General features: G+C 52.1%; 1 protein-coding gene across 4 annotated transcripts in view; it reads right to left on the reverse strand.

Annotated features, from left to right (window-relative positions):
• CPNE5 (copine 5) overlaps positions 1-19428 on the reverse strand; it is a 105853-nt gene that overhangs the window by 74609 nt on the left and 11816 nt on the right. For all 4 annotated transcript variants that reach the window (XM_074397981.1, XM_010334093.3, XM_003923216.4 and 1 more), the window contains exons 2-3: positions 12113-12153; positions 11195-11241 (exon numbers count right to left, since the gene is read on the reverse strand). In XM_074397981.1, coding sequence (XP_074254082.1) covers positions 11195-11241; positions 12113-12153 — 88 coding nt within the window. The remainder of the gene's footprint in view (positions 1-11194; positions 11242-12112; positions 12154-19428) is intronic.

The following is a 19428-nucleotide window of genomic DNA, read 5'->3' on the forward strand; positions in this document are numbered from 1 at the left end:
GAGGCCCAGAGAGAGACAGGGCTTGCCTGAAATCACAGGAATGAGTCAGGACCTTGTTTCTTTGGCCTGGTGACCTCCCAAATGGCTGCCTGTTTTGTTAAGTCTTCCAGGTGAGGCAGGGCAGAGGTGGAGATGGGGGCCTGAGTTAGGGGAGCCCAGACTCAGAAGGCCTCCCTGTTCTTAGGCCTGGACAGAGAAACCTCCCTATCGAGCCCAGAGACCTGTGAAACTTTACCAAACTTATAATGAAAGACTTCCGGCCAGAAAGCTGAGTTCCTCATTAGTCATTGTTCCAGATGACCTGTTAAATCATCCCAGCTCCTGGGGGAATGGCCTTTACAGATAAGCCCTGGAAGCCAAGCTGCCAGCAAAACCCTGCTCCCCACCGCAGCCTCCCAGCCCCGGGTCTGGCTGCCGAGGCTGGGGGACCTGAGCAGGCCCCACCCTTAAGGAAGCTAAGCATCATCAAGGGGGCCTGGGGCCACCTGTCCCCCAACTCACCCCAAAACATCGACAGCTCCTGCCAAATGGCGTCGCGATGCCTGAGATGATACTGTCGATGGTTCCTTCCTCCAGATAAAGCATGAGTTTCTCACTTAGGGCTTCTCATAAGAAGAGCCATTATTGAGCTTTTTCTGCGGGCCAGGCACTTTGCTTGAAAGCTCATTTACTCCTCACAGCAGGCTTGTGAACCTAAGAGCTCACCCAAGATTCCGCAACTGGGCAGGTGGCGGGCCCATTTTTAAACTTGACTTTGCAGTGCACACTTTCAACAGCTCAGCCACAACTGTAAAGTGCACCTGGACGCTAACACTGAAAAGCAAATAGATCCAGCAGCCACCAGGGGACCTGGCCTAGAACTCAGGGTTTACTAGAAAAGCCAACTCCTTTCTTCAAATGAAAGCTCAGGCTTGTGTCTAATGTATTACACAGAACTAACTGTAATACATTGAACACCTCTGCTTGAAGAGGGAAGGGAGGCAGGGGTTACACACACATTCACAGTTGGTCCTTGAGCTACCACCCTCAAATCCTGGGGCTAGAAAGGCGCACTTTGGGCTGGGCATGGTGGCTCATGTCTGTAATCCCAGCACTTTGGAAGGCTGAGGCTGGCGGATCACCTGAGCTCAGGAGTTTGAGACCATCCTGGCCAACATGGTGAAACCCCATCTCTACTAAAAATACAAAAAGTAGCCGGGGGTGGTGGCATGCACCTGTAATCCCAGCTACTCGGGAGGCTGAGGCAAAAAAATTGCTTGAGCCTGGGAGGTGGAGGTTGCAGTGAGCCCAGACTGTGGTACTGAATTCCAGCCTGGGCAACAGAGGAAGACTCCATCTCAAAAACAAACAAATAAACAAACAAACAAGAAAAGGTCACTTTGAAAGTCAGTGGCCTAGGCAAGATGAGAAGACCAGGGACCCGGACTCAGAAAACCACATTCACGTCCTGGCTCTGCCACTTTCTAGCTGAGTTGCTGGGCGAAGCCAGGATCCCTCTGACCTCTGCTTCCTCATCTGGGTGTCGTGAGGGCCAAGGGAGATTAATGGGGTGCTGCTGACGTGGAGCCTGTACAGGGTAGGAGGCATGTCAGTCACCCTCTTATTTAAGGAGGGGCAGGAAAGGGGATAGAGCCTCTTCACAGCTTGCCTGCTGGTACTGTGTAATAATAAAAAGAATATTTACAAGTTCTGAGCACAGGCAGACACTGCTAAGTGATTCTGCCACGTGGTCCCTACCACAGTCCACTAAGCAGACATTGGGATCCCATTTTACTGATGAAAGAAACTAAGGCTCAGAGAGGTTAAGGAAAGTGGCAGTCAGGATTTGAAGGGACATCCCTGATAGCACCTCACTTGCCAAAGCAGGTTGACTGTGAGTAGGTGCCCACAGACCCATCTGGTCCCCAAAGTAAAGCTATGGTCCAGAGCTGCCTACCCCTGATCACAGGGAGTCAGAGCCCTGGAAATTCAGCTGCATGACAAGAGCAAAGGCCACTAAAGGCTTTCCAAGTGACCTAAGGCTCAGGAGGGACAGCTCTCTGCAGAGGCAGACTCTTCTCTGCAAAAAGGGAGAGTTCAGAAAGCCAACCCCAAGCTTGCCTTGCAGTCTACCTCTTAGAGAGGCCTGCTTTCCGCTTTGTGCTTTAGTGACACGAAGGGTCCGCTCATTCCTTTATATCTTCAGGTAACTGTCTATGTGGAATGATCAAGGCCAGGTCACCAGGGATCCTAAACTGGGCTCAAGGCCTGGCAGGCAGAGGGTTATTTGATTTCAGATTCAAACTCTCGGCATTGAACCAACTGGATCCCCAGTGTCTTTGCCCACCACAGTCTCATTCCAAAACCTCCACAAGGCTGCAAATTCTCTTCCTGTTTCTGCTCTTTCCCCTGCAGTCCACTCTGCACATGGTAGCCAGGGCTGTTTTTCTGAAACATAAACCAGGCTGCATCACTCCCCTGCTCAAATAGGCCTGGCATGGTGGCCCATACCTGTAATCCCAGCACTTTGGGAGTCCAAGGCATGAGGATCACTTGAGGTCAGGAGTTCGAGACCAGCCTGGCCAACATGGTGAAACCCTGCCTGTACTAAAAATACAAAAATTAGCCGGGCATGGTGTTACACCTGTAGTCCCAGCTACTTGGGAGGCTGAGGCAGGAGAACTGCTTGAACCTAGGAGGCAGAGGTTGCAGTGAGCCGAGATCGAGCCACTGCACTTCAGCCTGGGTCACAGAGCAAGACTCCAACTCAAACAAAACAAAATAAAACCTTCATATAGCTTTGTATCACACTTAGCTCAGTATCGAACTCTTTATGTGGCCTCTGAAGCCCCAAGGGATTGAACCCGATGACTTCTGTGACCGTACTGCCTACTGTCTTCATCATTCACACCACTCAACCTACACCAGCCCATTTTGTCCTTCACATGCGGTAAGCTTGTTCCCACCTCAGGGCCTTTGCACTTGCTGTTCCCTCTACCTGGAACACTGTGCCTCCCAGAATGATGCATGGCGCCACTCAGGACTCAGCTCCAGTACAACTAAGATCGGCTTAGTTCACAGCATCTCCAGAGGTGGCCCTTCCCACTGTGATGGAGCGTCTGGGCCAATGGTAGATTGCAATTAATATTTCTGGGCATTTTCTTTCTTTCTTTTTTTTTCTTTTTTGAGACAGAGTTTCACTCTTGTTACTGAGGCTGGAGTGCAATGGCGCAATCTCGGCTCACCGCAACCTCCGCCTCCTGGGTTCAGGCAATTCTCCTGCCTCAGCCTCCTGAGTAGTTGGGATTACAGGCACGCGCCACCATGCCCAGCTAATTTTTTGTATTTTTAGTAGAGACGGGGTTTCACCATGTTGACCAGGATGGTCTCGATCTCTTGACCTCGTGATCCACCCGCCTCGGCCTCCCAAAGTGCTCGGATTACAGGCTTGAGCCACCGCCCCCGGCGATTTCTGGGCATTCTCACAAGTATTACCTTAGTTAGTCCACCCATGAAGGTTTCTTAGCCCCATTTTATAGATTAGTAAGCTGAGACTCAAGAGGATGCATAACTTACCTAGGTCACACAGTTAGTAAATATCAGAGCTAGTATGAAAACCCAGGGTTTTGGACATCAAGTTCAGGCCTTATCTAACAATGCATTTGACTGTTATTCATGATATCTTTAGGGACCAGATGGGAAAATACAGAGCATAGGTGGCTGAACAGCCTACCCCAAAGGTCAATTAAAAAACCGAGGTCAATCTGGGAAAAGGTCTGTGGTGGAGGAACACAGCACTCCATCCCATTCAACTCCTTGTCACCTGTGTGGATGAGGACTGCAGCTGACCCAGGACCAGGAGGCATACCCAATATGCTAAATGTACAATCGTAATTCGACATGATCTCCATAAACTGTAACAACAGCTGGAATCCAACGAATGACACGTGATGGTGATAAATGTGAAATCACAGATTTAGGTTCAAACAATCTGCCAAGACCGAGGTAGGGAACTTGGCTCTGCTCTTTGGACAGCAGCTCATGCAGAAAGACACAGAAGTCCCCAAATTCAATATGAATTAAGTCAAAACACCTGTCAAAAGATCAGTGGGATACTAGAGAGTGTTGCTAGCTATGTAATCCTCAGAAGCAGACACACAGAATGCAGAGGCCAGCAGGGAGAAGCGTGATGATCTCGTGCAAGCCCCTGTGTGGAGGGAGCCAACCCGTGACGCTCTGGGCTGCAGAAGGGGATGGTGCTGGACACGTGCTGGCTCGGGTTGGTAAAGAGACAGGAAACAGTGATGTAAAAAGCCTCAGTTTCCTCCTCTGTCAAATGCAGCCAATAGTAACAATACCTCCTTCATCGGATTGTTGCGAGGATTAATTGAGTTAGTACATGTAAAGTACTTAGAAAAGCATCTATGGCCGGGCGTGATGGCTCACGCTTGTAATCCCAGCACTACGGGAGGCCGAGGTGGGTGGATCACTTGAGGTCAGGAGTTCAAGATCAGCCTGACCAATATGGTGAAATCCTGTCTCTACTAAAAATACAAATCAGTCGGGTACGGTGATGCATGCCTGTAATCCCAGCAACTTGGGAGGCTAAGTCAGGAGAATCCCTTGAACCTGGGAGGCGAACTTTGCAGCGAGCCGAGATTGTGCCATTGCACTCCAGCCTTGGCTAGACTCAGCCTGGGCTAGCGAGCACTCCGTCTCAAAAAAAAAAAAAAAAAAAAAAAAAAGAGTAGTGCCTGGCACATTACTATCACGTGTTTGCGATTATCGTTACTGCTTTTGCTATCACCTCCCTGAGCTGAAAGTGAGGTCCTCTGGCTGTACACAGTGTCTGGTCCCCCTTTGCATCCCCAGCATTCATCCCCCAGCACATAGTAGGTGCCCGCTGTGTCCCTCTGAAATTCATGTTGAAATTCTTGTCCCACTGTGATGGTATTCAGAGGTGAGGCTTTGGGGAGGTGAGCAGGTCAGGAGGGCAGAGTTCTCATGAATGGGATTAGGGAGTGTTCATCCCTCTCGGCATGTGAGGACACAGCAAAATGGAACTGGCCCTCACCAGACACTGCATTTGCTGGTGCCTTCACGTTGGACTTCCTGACCTTGAGAACTGTGTGAAATAAATTTCTGTTGGTTATGAGCCACCCATTTTATGGTATTTTTGTCATAGCAGCCTGAACAGACTCAGACAGAGCCCAACACAGGCTCACGTGTCAAGTTGCCCTGAGGAAGATCATTCAGAATATTTAGAGATGAACTATCAGCCTCAGCTGCTGGTAAAATTTTAAACAGGCTAAGGTTGCTCAAAAAACAGACTGAGTGCTTTGGCAGGGACATGTGGCGTGGTGGCTGGGGCCATGTGGCTGCCGTGGTATGTGGCGATCTCCTGGACACCCTAAGATTCTGAGATTCTCATCCCTTTCCAAAAGGCCTTCAGCCAAGACAGCTGCCTGGTGAGGGAGGAGACAGGCAGGATCTCCACACCCACTTTTCAAACAGGGAACCTAGAGGGGCTCCCTATCATGTCCCTCTTCCCAGTGACAGCATTTCTGGGACTCTGCCCACCTGGCCATCCTGCCTTCCCTAGGACATGCAGAAGGCCCTGGCAGGCCTCGATGCAAACAGTGCTTGATTTTCTGGGCTAAAATTACATCTTGAGTCAATTTTCATGAAATGTGGTGACAGATTTAGGTGCTAGGAAGATGGAGCTTTCTCAGAAGGCATAACAATGACCCAAATGGTTAAAACCAGCTGAAAGCCGGCAGCCAGGAGCCACAAGAGCAGACTTCATCCCTCCCTTGATTGGCTCATCTGCAGCCATGTGCAAACCCCACGTCCGGAGAGAGTGCTGTGCCTGCACTTGACTCCCCCTCATCACAGGATTATTATTTCTCGGCCAAGATTCTGGTAACAGAGAGGTGATTTGTTCCTGAAGGGCAATGAACTAGATGGAGGAGTGGCGGGAATTGGCTCCTGTTTGCTCGCAAGAGCAGTCTTCTATCCCAGGGGCAGTTCCATAGAGACAATCTGGATTCTTCTTTAATCTCCATTCCTGATACTTTTCTCTGTGGGCCACACGGAGAATCAGGCAAGAAAGTGCAGCCCCTCTCCCATCCCCAGTATGTTTGTTTGTTTTCCAGACAGGGTCTTGCTTTGTTGCCCAGGCTGGAGTTCAGTGGCACAATCTGGGCTCACTGCAACCTCTGTCTCCTGGGCTCAAGCGATTCTCCTGCCTCAGCCTCCCAAGTAGCTGGGACAACAGGTGTGTGCCATCATGCCAGGCGAATTATTGTATTTTCCGTAGAGACGGGGTTTCACCATGTTGGCCAGGCTGTCCCCAGTATGTCCAAATGCATCTTCCTTTCTCCAGAAAAAGCTGTGTGAAATAGCATGTGCCCTAGGGGTGCCCCATGTGGGTGAGCTCTGCCATCTTCACTCCTGGAGTCTGGGCCCTGGTCCTGCTCACCTCTCATAAATGAGGTCAGCCTCCTTGATCTCTCTGGACCCTCCTGCTCTGACATTCTCACTCTACAACTGCAGCTGTCCGCAGCCTGATGTCCCGGTATTGACGCTTCCTGTATCTTGCCAGCCTCACATCCTGAACACCAGCCATGCTCCTCTGTCTGTGCTGAAAGGCCTCCATTGGCCCCTCTGGTTACACCCCCAGTCCTTCCCCACACTGCTCTGTGTACAGAGAGGCTGACCCAAGTGGACTTCCCCAATGGTCTGTTGGCCCTAGGTCTCCTATGAGGTCCCACCAGTGGGCGGCACCAGCAGGAGATGGGAGGGTGGGAAGAAAGTGAGGTTCCCTGAGTTGAGCATGTCCCTCCACTGGGGCTCCTGGTCCTGTTTGGAAGTCTCTCGGGGTTCCAGAAACCAGGACCCCCCTTCATCCCCAGGCCTGGAGTAGTAATGGCTCCCTCCTATTGCTACCCTTGAGACTCACCATCCTTCATTGATTTCATTGAATCCCATCCACCCCTTTATTACATCCCTCAACAATGCAGGATGCTACTGGGCCCCTGGGTTATGCCTTCCCACATCACTGAAACCTGAAACCCGGCTCAACTCAGCTACTCCACAAGCTGAGGTCAGTCCTGCCCCGCTCTGCAGGAGGAGGAGGTTGAGCCAGATGATCTTGAAAGCTTCTTCCAACCCACAACTCGTCTGCTCCATAGCATGCACCCCAGGCAAATGGCTTGTGTTTGGCCTCAAATTCCATTTTAAAATTCCAAATGGCCTGTCAAAATGCTTTAGTTGAAGGTAGCCTTCCAGCTGCGACTTTCCCTCCCCTGAACTTCCATTTTCTTCCATTCTTTTTTTTTTTTTTTTTTTTTTTTTTGAGACGGAGTTTTCGCTCTTGTTACCTAGGCTGGAGTGCAATGGCGCCATCTCGGCTCACCGCAACCTCCGCCTCCTGGGTTCAGGCAATTCTCCTGCCTCAGCCTCCTGAGTAGCTGGGATTACAGGCACGCGCCACCATGCCCAGCTAATTTTTTGTATTTTTAGTAGAGACGGGGTTTCACCATGTTGACCAGGATGGTCTCGATCCCTTGACCTTGTGATCCACCCGCCTCGGCCTCCCAAAGTGCTGGGATTACAGGCTTGAGCCACCGCGCCCGGCCTACATTTTCTTCCATTCTTATTTCTCTTCTCTTTGTTTCCTGTTAGGATTGCTCATTCACATGCATGTCCCCTCCCAGGCTGCAAATCTAGTTCTAGTTTATACATTTGGTGATGCTCTGTTCTTTCGACCCATCTCCCTTTCTTCCCCAGCCCCTGGTACATTGCCTGGCACTTCTAAATGCTTCCTGTTGCAAATGTTAACTGAGATGTGAAGAGTGACCAGCAAGGCCCCAAACACGTCAGATGATGCTGTATAGTGAATATTTACTAAGCACTGACCATGAACCAAGGCACTTCATACTGCCATTATCTCCTTTCACCCTCACCTATAAGGTAGGAGTTACCCCCAGATGTCAGATGGGGAAACTGAGGTGCAGAGAGGTTAAGTAACTTGCTCTAGGTCCCACCTCCAGAAAGGGCTGGAGCCAGGAGCAAGCACAGGTGTATTCCACACCAAGGCCACCTGGTGGCCTCTACTCCACCCAGAGATGGATGTAGCAACAAGAGGTAACTTGGACAATCAGGAACCCTCAACCAAATGGAGACAACACTCAATTACAGAATGTAATTAATGGCCCGCCACGCAGTGCCCTTCTGAAGAGCGCTTCCAGACTTTCCTTCATGAATCACGAAGACATTAACACATTCCTGGTTTCTATGAAGCACAGCCAAAAGGCCTCAAAAGTAATTAGTTCACTTAAGCAGACTAAACGTTTCCCTAGCAATCTGGTTTACGCTTGAATTGGCTTAGACTCTTGGGCAGGGTGGAATACTAAACTTTAGCCCAGCCCCTGTGGAAATATTTCCCACATGTTTTTTTGTTTTTGTTTTTGTTTTTTTTCTGAGACAGGGTCTCTCTCTGTCACCCAGCCTAGAGTACAGTGATGCAATCTTGGCTCACTGCAACCTCCACCTCCTGGGTTCAAGTGATTCTCCTGCCTCAGCCTCCCAAGTAGCTGGAACTACAGGCGTGCACCACCATGCCTGGCTAATTTTTGTATTTTTAGTAGAGAGAGTTTCTTGATGTTGTCCAGGCTGGTCTCGAACTCCTGAGCTCAAGTGATCCGCTTGCCTTGGCCTCCCAAATTGCTAGGATTACAGGCATGAGCCACTGAGCCTGGCTGCCATATGTTTTCTTTCTTTTTCTTTGTTTTACAGATGAACTTCCCACATTTCATGAATAAAATTCACCCCCTTCAGCCTCTTGGTTCCAGCAAGTCTGGGGACTGGGGACTGGGGACAGAGGGAGATGGCTTCGGCCAGTCCACCAGCAATGAGGAAGGGAAATTCATTAATGAAGTCTGGGTTACTGAAGTGGAACTCGGACTTTAGTAAATCTGTATTAAGTCCGGGAAGGCCTCCTCACCCTCAGGCTCTCGGCATCGGTCATTTTGTGCACCGTCCCCCTCCCTTCCCCTTTCCTTGGACCCTGGGGACAAACCTGCATCCTTCTGTTCTTCACAGCTGCCTCCAACCCCTCTCTAGGTGGAGACCCCAGGCGGAGTCTCTATCGGGAGCCCACCAGCCTCCCTCCCAGGTGTCAGTGGAGACGGGCATGGGGTGGGGTTGCCAAGGCCAACAGGGGCACAGCTTTGGGCAAATCCCCCCTCCCACCATTCTGGTGCCTCTTCTGATCCCCGGAGCAAGCACAATCTCCAGCCAGCTCAGGCAGCCATGAAGGCCCCGGGAAGCCAGCTTTGGCTCTGCTGCCCAGCTGGCACACCCCACCTCCCCACCGTGGAAGAAAACATTCCTTCCTCGGCCCCTCACCTCCTGGACTTTCACCTTGTCCTTGCTCAGCCAGACCCTCTTCTCCAAGAGAAAGGAGGGATAGCTTCTTTTGTTGTTCAGACAGGAGCTAGAGGCTCCCAGGACCCCTCATCCTGACCCACCTGAACACATTCTCCCACGAGAGCTCAGAGAGGGAGGGAGGAGGCGGAGGGAGCAATGTGGTAACAGCCACCACGGCCTAGTCCGCCTCTGCAGGCCCAGCTCCGTTTCTGAATCCATTCATTATTCAAACAACCATGTATTAAGCACCTGCTGTGTGCTGGACTGTTCTCGGTGCTCAGAATGTCATAGTGACTAAAGCAGGTGAAAATCTCTGCCCTCATGGAGCTGACACATGACAAACAAGATAAATAAATAGCCTGGCATGGTGGCATGTGCCTGTAATCCCAGCGCTTTTGGAGGCAAAGGCAGGAGGATTGCTTGAGCCCAGGAGTTCCAGACCAGCCTAGACACATACTGAGACCTCATCTCTACCAAAAAAAAAAAAATAAATTTTTTTTTTAAATTAGCCAGGCATGGCGGCAACGTGCCTGCAGTCCTAACTACCCAAAGCAGAAGCGGGAGGATCGTGTGAGACCAGGAGTTCGAGGCTGCAGTGAGTCGTGATCACATCATTGCACACTCCAGCCTGAGCGACAGAGCAAGACCTTGTCTCAGAAAAAAAAAAAAAAAAAAAAAAAAAAGATAAGTAAGTAAACCAGAGTGTGGGAAATGAGAAAAAGTGATGGGAGAAAATAAAACGCAGTTAAGGGGAATAAGAAGTGTTGGAGGGTTGGAATGCCAGACGGGGTGCCCAGAGGAGGCCTCCACAGGGTGCCATCTGAGTTAAAACCTTAGGGAGGCATGGAAGGGCCAAGAAGCCTTGGGGAAAAGAGCATTCCAGGAAGAAGAACAGCTGAAAAGGTCCTGAGGCAGGAGGGGCCGAGTGACCGGAGTGGGTGGGGAGGGGCCCAGCGGCTGAATAGGTCAACAGGGAAAGGAAGTCACAACATGTAGAGCCTGGGGGGGTCCATAAAGGGAAGGTGCTTTTGCACGATGGGAGCCACAGGAGGTCTCTGAGCAGAAAAGAGGCAGAATTTGACCTGGGTTTTAGCAGGATCCCTCTGGCGGCAGGGTGGGGAATAGAGCGAGGGTATCTAGGAGACCCCATTCACTTCACAAATGTCCCTGCCGTTCTTGGAAATGGCCCTTCAAGTCAGCCCTCTCCTCCTACTCCCTATTACAAGGGACAAAAGGCACATGGAGTGGGGGTGGGGAGGGATTAGGATTGGAAATGAGATGAGGCTGGAAAAGGGCGTCATCCTGGGTTGGGGTGGGTTTTGGAAGCCAGGGCGGTTTTGGAGCTGGGACTTGATTCAATGCAGAAGGGAGTCACCAAAGTTTTCTGAGCAGGGAAACCACCTAACTGAAGCCATGCTCACCTTAGTCAGAAACCCCGGAGGGAAGGTGGCGGTGGAGGAGGCACGGTGCTGCAGGCTGCACTCATGCCTCCAGCCCGCAGACACGGTCTCAGTGGACCTGGACTCCGTCTGCGTCACCCTGGGACTGGGGCTCCCTGAGGATAGGGCTGTGCCTCCCCCCAGACTGGGGTTCCCCGAGGGCAAGAACCATCCCCTCCATGGTCAATCTCTTCATCCAACAACAGGGGAGGGCTCCATGCTTTGCACACCTTGCTATAGATGCTGCAGTTAGAATCATGTCAGGGCAACTGCCCCAGAATTAGAGACAGGCAAACAGACAGGAACAGTCAGGTGTTTCTGGTGTGGGAAGGGGCTGCACCTACCTCCCGCCACTGCTTGTTCTCCATCCCTTGGGTATACATGACGCACACTGCAGGGAGAGGGAAACAATGGATTAATACCTCCAGCCAAGAGGAAGGAGGAGTCCCGGATGGAAAGGGTCCTGGATGGGCAGGCGCCTCAGCAGATCTGGCCTGGGTGGCACTGTTAGATCTGATAGGGGCAGAGGGGGTATCCTGGGGTGGCTGAGATCTTGGTGAGTGAGTCTAGGAATCTGGCCCCCCAAGCTCGGACAGCATTCTAGATGCACCAATTCAGAGGGGTTGCCTTGGAGAAGGGAGACTAGGTGTGCCTGGAAGTGGCAATCTTTAGGAGGAAGGTCAGGGCCATTCGCTTCTAGGCCACAGCAAGGGTCAGAAGTGTGAGACAGGTAGACAGGTGGGCGTGACAGAGGACAGGTGGAGGTGTGGTGGGGAAGAGCATCAGAAACCCGCTTTTACAGCCCAAAGCAGTCTCTTGAAGCCTCTGATTATCATCAGCCCCATTTACCAATGGGAAAACTGAGGCTCAGAGGCCAATGATCCATCCAGGTCACACACTTGGGTGGCACTGCTTGAGGCTAGAACCTGGCCTCCGAAATCAGTGTTCATCCCACCAGATCACAGCCCACTGGAGCTCTTAGGCGTACTGGGTTATCTGCGATCCTGTGGCCCCAGACCCCCAGCCCCTCCCAAACTGCTCTGTTGTGTCAAGGCTTCACAAGCCTGTGGGCTGGGAAGGGTCAAACCCCCGCGGTTATCTTTCTCAGACACTATGGGTGAAACATTAAACAGGCTTGACACACTTGGAACGGAGCCTGGCACACGGGTAGTGCTCAGTAAGGGCTCAAGCATTGCTGCCATAATTAATCATAGTGTCGTCGCTGTTATTGTTACCGTTCTTATTGTCAGAGCAGGACTTACGTGGGTCGGACTTGGAAAACATGTCTTTGTCCAAGAGGTTCCTGCAAGAGGGAGAGAGAGCGGGGGTTAGTACAGCCAGCTGAGAGGAGGTGACCTCAGGGGATTCAGGCTGTTGCTGAGACCAGGAGGCTGCCTCTGGCCTGGCCTCAGGCAAAACAGTTCCACAATCATTTATTAGGCTTCAATAAAAGCCAGGCGCTGGGCAGGCCCTGGAGTTTCCTCAGCCCACCTGCCTAAGGTGTGTAGAGCTCCCTACTTCCCGCCCCCACCGTCACCACGAGCGCTCCCACTCCGGGAAGGTGCCCTGGTGCCCTGTGTCACTCAGCCACTCACCATCAGGCGATTTCCCAAACTGCCCAATATCTTAGCCTTTTCTAGAAGCTCTCCTTTGATCACTTCTCTGCGTCTCAAGAAAACAAAATAAAGCAATCAAAACATATCCATCTAGTCTCCCATTTTCTCAAGGCTCTAATTCCAGCCAGTTTATTCTATGGCCTCATCTGTGCTGATGGATTAATGAATGACACCTCCCAGGGGACGCAGACTCATTTGGACAAGGCCCATCTGCGGTCAAGACCAGGGCTAACGCATGGTCCTGATCATCAGACTGGAAGGTACTGCAGCAGGATGATGGACACAACATTTGGGGACAGGATGATCTTTCTTCTTTTTCTTTTTCTTTTTTTTTTGAGGCAGAGTCTCGCTCTTCTCCAGGGCTGGAGTGCAGTGGTGTGATCTCAGCTCACTGCAACCTCCGCCTCCTGGGCTCAAGCGATTCTCCTGCCTCAGCCTCCCAAGTAGCTGGGATTACAGGCACCTGCCACCACCCCTGGCTAATTTTTTGTATTTTTAGTAGAGATGGGTTTCACCATGTTGGCCAGGCTGGTCTCGAACTCCTGACCTTGCGATTCGCCCACCTTGGCCTCCCAAAGTGCTGGGATTACAGGCGTAAGCTCAGCCCAGAATGGTCTTTCAACAGGTGCTAAGCTCCCCTCGTCCTACCTCCATGCAATGAAGGCTCCCACTCATCGAACCCTGGTGATGGGTCAGATGGTGTGCCATTTTACAGATATGAGCTCCCGATTCTCATGCTGCCCTGCAAGGTTGGTTCTGGGCACAGATGTGGAAGTGGAGGGGAGAGTTGGGAAGGATGGGCAGGCTACATCCTGCGCATCTGGTATTCCTCGTTCTACAGTGATCTCCCGCCAACGGGAAGCCACACAGTCCAGGGGAAACTCAGTCTCTGGCTGGGAAGTGATTCAACCTCTCTGAGTCTCCGCTTCCTTATCAGTACAATGGTAGTACCAGTCTTGAAGGCTGCTGATGCCCTGCCTGTATCCCCTCAGCCCTCACAGTTCCTGTACACACCCATGGTTTCCTCTTGCGTCTGTTTCTCGCCTGAGGGAGTTCTCAGGCAGGTCAGACCGTCTGCAAGTGCCAGAAAGTTTATGCTCCCAAGGGCGGCACTTAACCCACAGGAAGGGGCTGGGGGGCTAACTGCTCAGCTTCTTCACTCACCCTGGGACAACTCTGATCTACAGTCTCTCAGAAGTCCCAGTGGGACTGAGTCCCAGGGGCCACCGGGAGACCGACCCATGACCGCATCCCGTGCTGACCAGGTCTTCCTTCCCCTGCTCCCCCGGCGAGCTGCCAGGCAAGCCCTTCCCGCCTGTGCACCGTCCCTGCCAACACTGCCCTCAAGTCTTGGTTCTTTTCCCAACCATCTCAGCCTTGTCCCACCTCCTGCCCCGAGGTCCCAAGGGATCTTTGTCACCTTCCTTCTCCATGCCCACAAACCCCCACGGGTGCCTCTGCCCCTTGAACTGCTTTTCCAGAGAAAAGAAACAGTCAACAAGGGTCTGTGTTGCTTCCCGAAAGTCACCTTCCAGTGTCAGAGCTAGGCCGGGCCTATAATCCCAACACTTTGGGAGGCCGAGATAGGTGGATCACTCGAGGTCAGGAGTTCGAGACCAGCTTGGTCAACATGGTGAAACCAATCTCTATTAAAAACACGAAAATTGGCCGGGCGCGGTGGCTCAAGCCTGTAATCCCAGCACTTTGGGAGGCCAAGGCGGGTGGATCACGAGGTCAAGAGATCAAGACCATCCTGGTCAACATGGTGAAACCCCGCCTCTACTAAAAATACTAAAAATTAGCTGGGCATGGTGGTGTGTGCCTGTAATCCCAGCTACTCAGGAGGCTGAGGTAGGAGAATTGCCTGAACCCAGGAGGCGGAGGTTGCGGTGAGCCGAGATCGCGCCATTGCACTCCAGCCTGGGTAATAAGAGCGAAACTCTGTCTCAAAAAAAAAAAAAAAAAACACGAAAATTATCCCAGCATGGTGGTATGCAGCTGTAATCCCAACTACTTGGGAGCCTGAGGCAGGAGGATCACTTGAACCAGGGAGGCAGAGGTGGCAGTGAGCTGAGATCGCGCCACTGCACTCCAGTCTGTCTCAAAACAGCAGCAGCAGCAGCAACAACAAAACAAAACAAAACAAATGTCAGAGCTAGGTGAGGCCATGAGGAGGATCTGTTCTTTCTCCCCCATGATGGGGAGTCGAAAGACCAGGGAGAGGCGAAGGGCAGCCGTGGCCCACAGCAAGCAGTGATAGAGACAGAAAGGTCTAGAAGGAGGCCTTTCCCTGAGTCACTGTCATCAAAGCCCTCAGCAGTGACAGCCTGTCAGGCAACTTGACCCCATAATCAACCCTACCATCCATGCCCCGCACCCTAAGGTGGGAGCCAAAGATCAACCAACAGGCAGACGAGCAGCCCGAGGCCTGCACATGTGTCCCGCGGTGCCTGGGGAAGCCAAGGCTCAGACGCATTCACAGCCAAATTCTACCGGAAGTATCATGCAGAGCTGGTACCATTTTGACTGAAACAACTCCAAAAAATGGGGGATAAGAGATTTCTCCCCAACTTATTCTACGAGGCCAGCATTATTCTGATACCAAAACCTGACAAAGACACACAGAACATCGCATTCATGAATCCCTGCAGCTCCAGTCCCTGAATAGATTCCCAGAGATGCCCCCAAGAGAGGAATTTCCAGTCCCTGGAGAACTGTCACCCCTCCCGACTCCAGTCTCTACATCCAGGGGACACTCCCCAAAGGCAACCACCCCTAGCTGGCCCTCCCTTGCCCCACAGGCAACCACCCCTCTCCTGGCCCCCACCAGCCCCTCCACCAGACCAGACCCAGTCCCAGCCAGCTGTCACTTTGGAAACCATCAGATAAACCTCCCAGCCCTCCACAGAGAGCATCAGATGAAATGATACACAAGGCAGCTCTGGATAATAGGCAGCAGGGGCTTCTACATACGATCACTCACACCTGGGGGGCTGACATACCTGGGTGACTTTCTCATCCTGAAGTGTGCTAAGTTTGGGGGTGGGAATGTCTATCTTGATTTAAACAAAGGACAAATGTCTTAACACCAAAGACGACTCTACAGTGGTGGAACCCGAGGCAGAGCGAGGAGCTAAAGTGATCAGGAGGAGGGGACTTCTCTACTAAGGCAAGCGTTTTAGGTTTATCTTTGAATTCTATCATGAAATTCAGGAATTCCATAAAATCCTCCAATATTCAAGCTGGAGAGGACCTCAGAGTCACCTTTTCCAAATCCTTTACCAATCAGGAATGTGGGACTTGGAGGAGCAACACTTGACCCTTCCGAGGTCTGAGTCTCCTCCAAGTGCGGCTCTAGAACTCGGGTCTGGTCAAATCTAGGTTAGGGAGAAAGAGAGTGAGACCCTGGATTTCAGTCTAGATATGTTGTGTGTGTGAGTTTGTGTGTGTGTGTGTGTGTGTGTGTGTGTGTGTGCGTGTGTGTGTGCACGTGGGTGGTGGGAGGGAGAGGTCTTATCCTAAAAGACAAGCAGACGAGTCTTTTCCTGACCCTGCCCACTTCCCAGCTGTGCTCGAGGCACACAGCTAGACTAAGAAATAGATTCTAACCACTTGACTCCTTGCCCAGTGACCTCAGGACCCTCACCGAGTCCTAAAACATGGGTCGCCCTGGCAACTAGCACCCAAGGATAAAGCAAACCCTCTCTCCTCCGCTCTGCTGAAATTATTCTTGCCATCCTTCCAGATCATTCTGTCCTGCCTCAGTTTTGCCTTTCCTGAACACTGATGGACAGCTACTTCCTCTCCTCTCCCCTGAGCTCCCTGTGGCCTGGAGTGTGCAAGCCTCTGACTTGGAGGACCCCGTTACATACTCTGTACATGCTCGGTTGCAAAATCATGGCTGTATCTGTCTCTCACACTGGCTGTGCATGCCTCCACGGCAGGGTCTCCCCACTGCCATAGGCCAGCCTAGCGCCTGCCAGAGTAGTGGCCTGGCAAGCCGGATGGATGAAAGAACGGCCAGATGGGGGAGTGCAGCCTGCGTCCCCCCACCTGGGTGGTGCACAGTCAAGCTCAGGAACGGCCCCTTGCACTTCCTCTCAGCTGTGGCGTGTAGTGGTTAAGTGCATGGGCTCTGCGGTCAGACAAGCTGAGTTCGCATCCTGACTCTGAGCGAGTGGCTTGCCCTCCTTGTGCCTCAGTTTCCCCCTCTGTAAAGTGGGGGTAAAAATAGTTCAGGGCTGCTGTGGAGATTCAATATGTGGAGCCCCTGGGACTAGGCAGCCTTGTCAGAAAGGCCAGCTGTCCTAGCCCTGGGAATGAGCGGAGCCGCCACTCTCTCAGAGCACTTGGTGAATGCTCAGAGCACTTGGTGACAAGCACGGCACAAGCCCCCCACCCCCACAGGTCCAAGGGAGAAGCCTATCCCCAACACACTCCCAGGGCTCCCTTCTGAATCCCTTCCCCAGCTCAGCCCTCGTCAGTCTCCCTCTCAGCCTGGAGGACCCTCTGCCCCTCGCCTAGGTCCCTGCGCCTTACACGCCCTCTGATCCCTCGCCTGGTCCACACTTGCCTCCATCCTTCCCTCTCCCTAACAACCTGTCCAAACAGAAGCCTCGGGGCCTGGTAAGCCTCCTCTCTTGGCTTTGGAGGGGTGGCTTCACCCCATGAACAATGGGCTGCGCACTTCTGGGGCTCACTCCTGCCCCTGGGTGTAAAATGGCAGTTCCCTGGGCTCTTCCCAGAGTCTGGTTGTGTAGGTCTGAAGCAGGGCTCCAGAGCCATGTCTAAACAAGTGCCCTCCAGATGTCCCCCCATTATGTCTCTGATGGCAGCCGTCCGAATACCACGTATGGAGATATCATCTCTTAGGACCTCAGTTTCCCCCACTGTAAAGTCACAGACAACAACACACACATGTGCAACACCAGCAGGTTCTTCAAGGTAAAGCGCCTTCCCCACTGATCCTCACCCTGACCCACTGAGGACTTCCAGGCTTGGAGGCAGTGAGTCACTTGCCCACAGGCGCACGGACAGAAGCCTGGGGAGGAAACCCGGTCTCCTGCCCTAAAGAAGGGCCCGAGCCATGAGCGCACAGACAAGACCAGACCACAAGTACTTTTTCTCCGTTTTCTGTCTTTGGAGAGCACAAAGAGAAATCTTTTTTTTTTTTTTTTTTTTTAACAAAAAAACATATTCTTTTTTTTTTTTTTTTCCAAAAAGAGCATACAACCCTTCCGCTGTCTGCACAGCAGCCTGGAGCTTGGCTCCTTTTGTTCCTTAAATCAAGGCCAAGGAAGCAGAGCCAAGAGCCCCACTTCCTCCCTGCTTACCCTTGAGGAAGCATTTCCAATCCAGTGGTAGTGAGAAAATGGTCATTCACTGGGCTGGGAGGTCAGAAGTCTCCAAGGCCCCAGCAAGGACAGAAAGCCCTGGAAGGGCAAAATGAGAGCCCCTGGCAGGTGCTAAAAGAGGAGCCACAGGGTAACACCTCCCATCTGGGGGGCTTAAGGAAGAAGCTGGGCACATGTAGTCCTAGCACCTCGGGAGGCCAAGGAGGGAGGATCGCTTGAGCTCAGGGGCTCGCGTCTAGCCTGGGCAACATCGTGAGATCCCATCTCTAAAACAACAACAACACAAACCAAAACAAAAATATAAGGTGTGGGTAGAGGCTAGGGTGTACCAGTCTGAGAGGGAAACACAACCCTGCCCTCAGGGAGCCCCGTCTGACCAGGAGACACAGCCTGTGCCTCCACGGATCCTCAGTCAGAAAGGAGACCTGTTGCTCCTGAGCTGAGATGCTGGGTGAACTGACCATCACACATCCCTGGTTGTCTCTAAACAAAGCCCATAAATGCTGCATCAACGCACTGGGCAAAGGCTTTGGCTGCAGCACAGAAAGGAACATATGTTCCTGGAGCAGGACCCATAATGGAGGCCATGGATCCCCAGAACTGTAAGCAAAGTATGGCCTATTGGTATAGATAGATACCGTATACATGGATACATTCTTTCGGAGAGCTCTCATTAGATACCCAAAGACATTCACGAGGCTGAAAAGGTCAGGAAAAGATGGCTTATCTTCTTCCCAACAACTCGCCCTAAGCATCCCTCCCACCTTGGGTGAAAAATGGGGGCGTTGAGAGCGTAGACATCAAGCTTCATCTCTGGGTCTGACACGCAGCTGTGTCCCTTACTTACTGTATGACCTCTGGCATGTCACTTAGCTGCTCCGTGCATCAGTATTCGCATTTGTAAAGAAGGGGTAATAACAGCCCCACCCTCCCAGAAGTCTCCTGAGATGACTAGAGTTCACATAGACAAAGCAATTAGAACAGTGTCTGGCACATAGTAAGTTGCAACGCAGTGCCTGGCGGACAGTAAGTGCTCAATAGAGGCCTGTGGAGGATGAAGACCGTACCTAGGAGTGCTCCAGCTTCTCATCGCTCTGCTCCCTAAAGCTTGGCTTTAGCAGGACCTAAGCCCTACATGGCCTTTCTCACCACTGCTCACTGGTTATACATCCTTCCTTGAGAGAGTGGTGACGGGAGAGCCAAGGTCAGGTAGAAACAGGAATCCAGAGTGGGCCCAGTGGCTCACGCCTGTAACCCCAACACTTTGGGAGGCTGAGGCAGGAGGATCGCTTGAGGCCAGGAGTTTGAGGTCAGCATAGGCAACATAAGGAGACCCTATCTCTACAAAAAATAAATGAAATCATCCAGGTCTGGTGGTGTGCCTCTGTAGTCCCAGCTACTCGAGAGGCTGGGGTGGGAGGATCGCTTGAGCCCAGGAGGTCGAGGCTGCAGTGAGCCATGATCGTACCATTGCACTCCAGCCAGGGTGACAGAGCGAGACTGTCTCAAAAATAAGTAAATACGGCCGGGCGCGGTGGCTCACGCCTGTAATCCCAGCACTTTGGGAGGCCGAGGCGGGTGGATCACGAGGTCGAGAGATCGAGACCA

This window comes from Saimiri boliviensis, chromosome 4, assembly GCF_048565385.1.
Source record: "Saimiri boliviensis isolate mSaiBol1 chromosome 4, mSaiBol1.pri, whole genome shotgun sequence".
NCBI classification, from domain to species: domain Eukaryota; kingdom Metazoa; phylum Chordata; class Mammalia; order Primates; family Cebidae; genus Saimiri; species Saimiri boliviensis.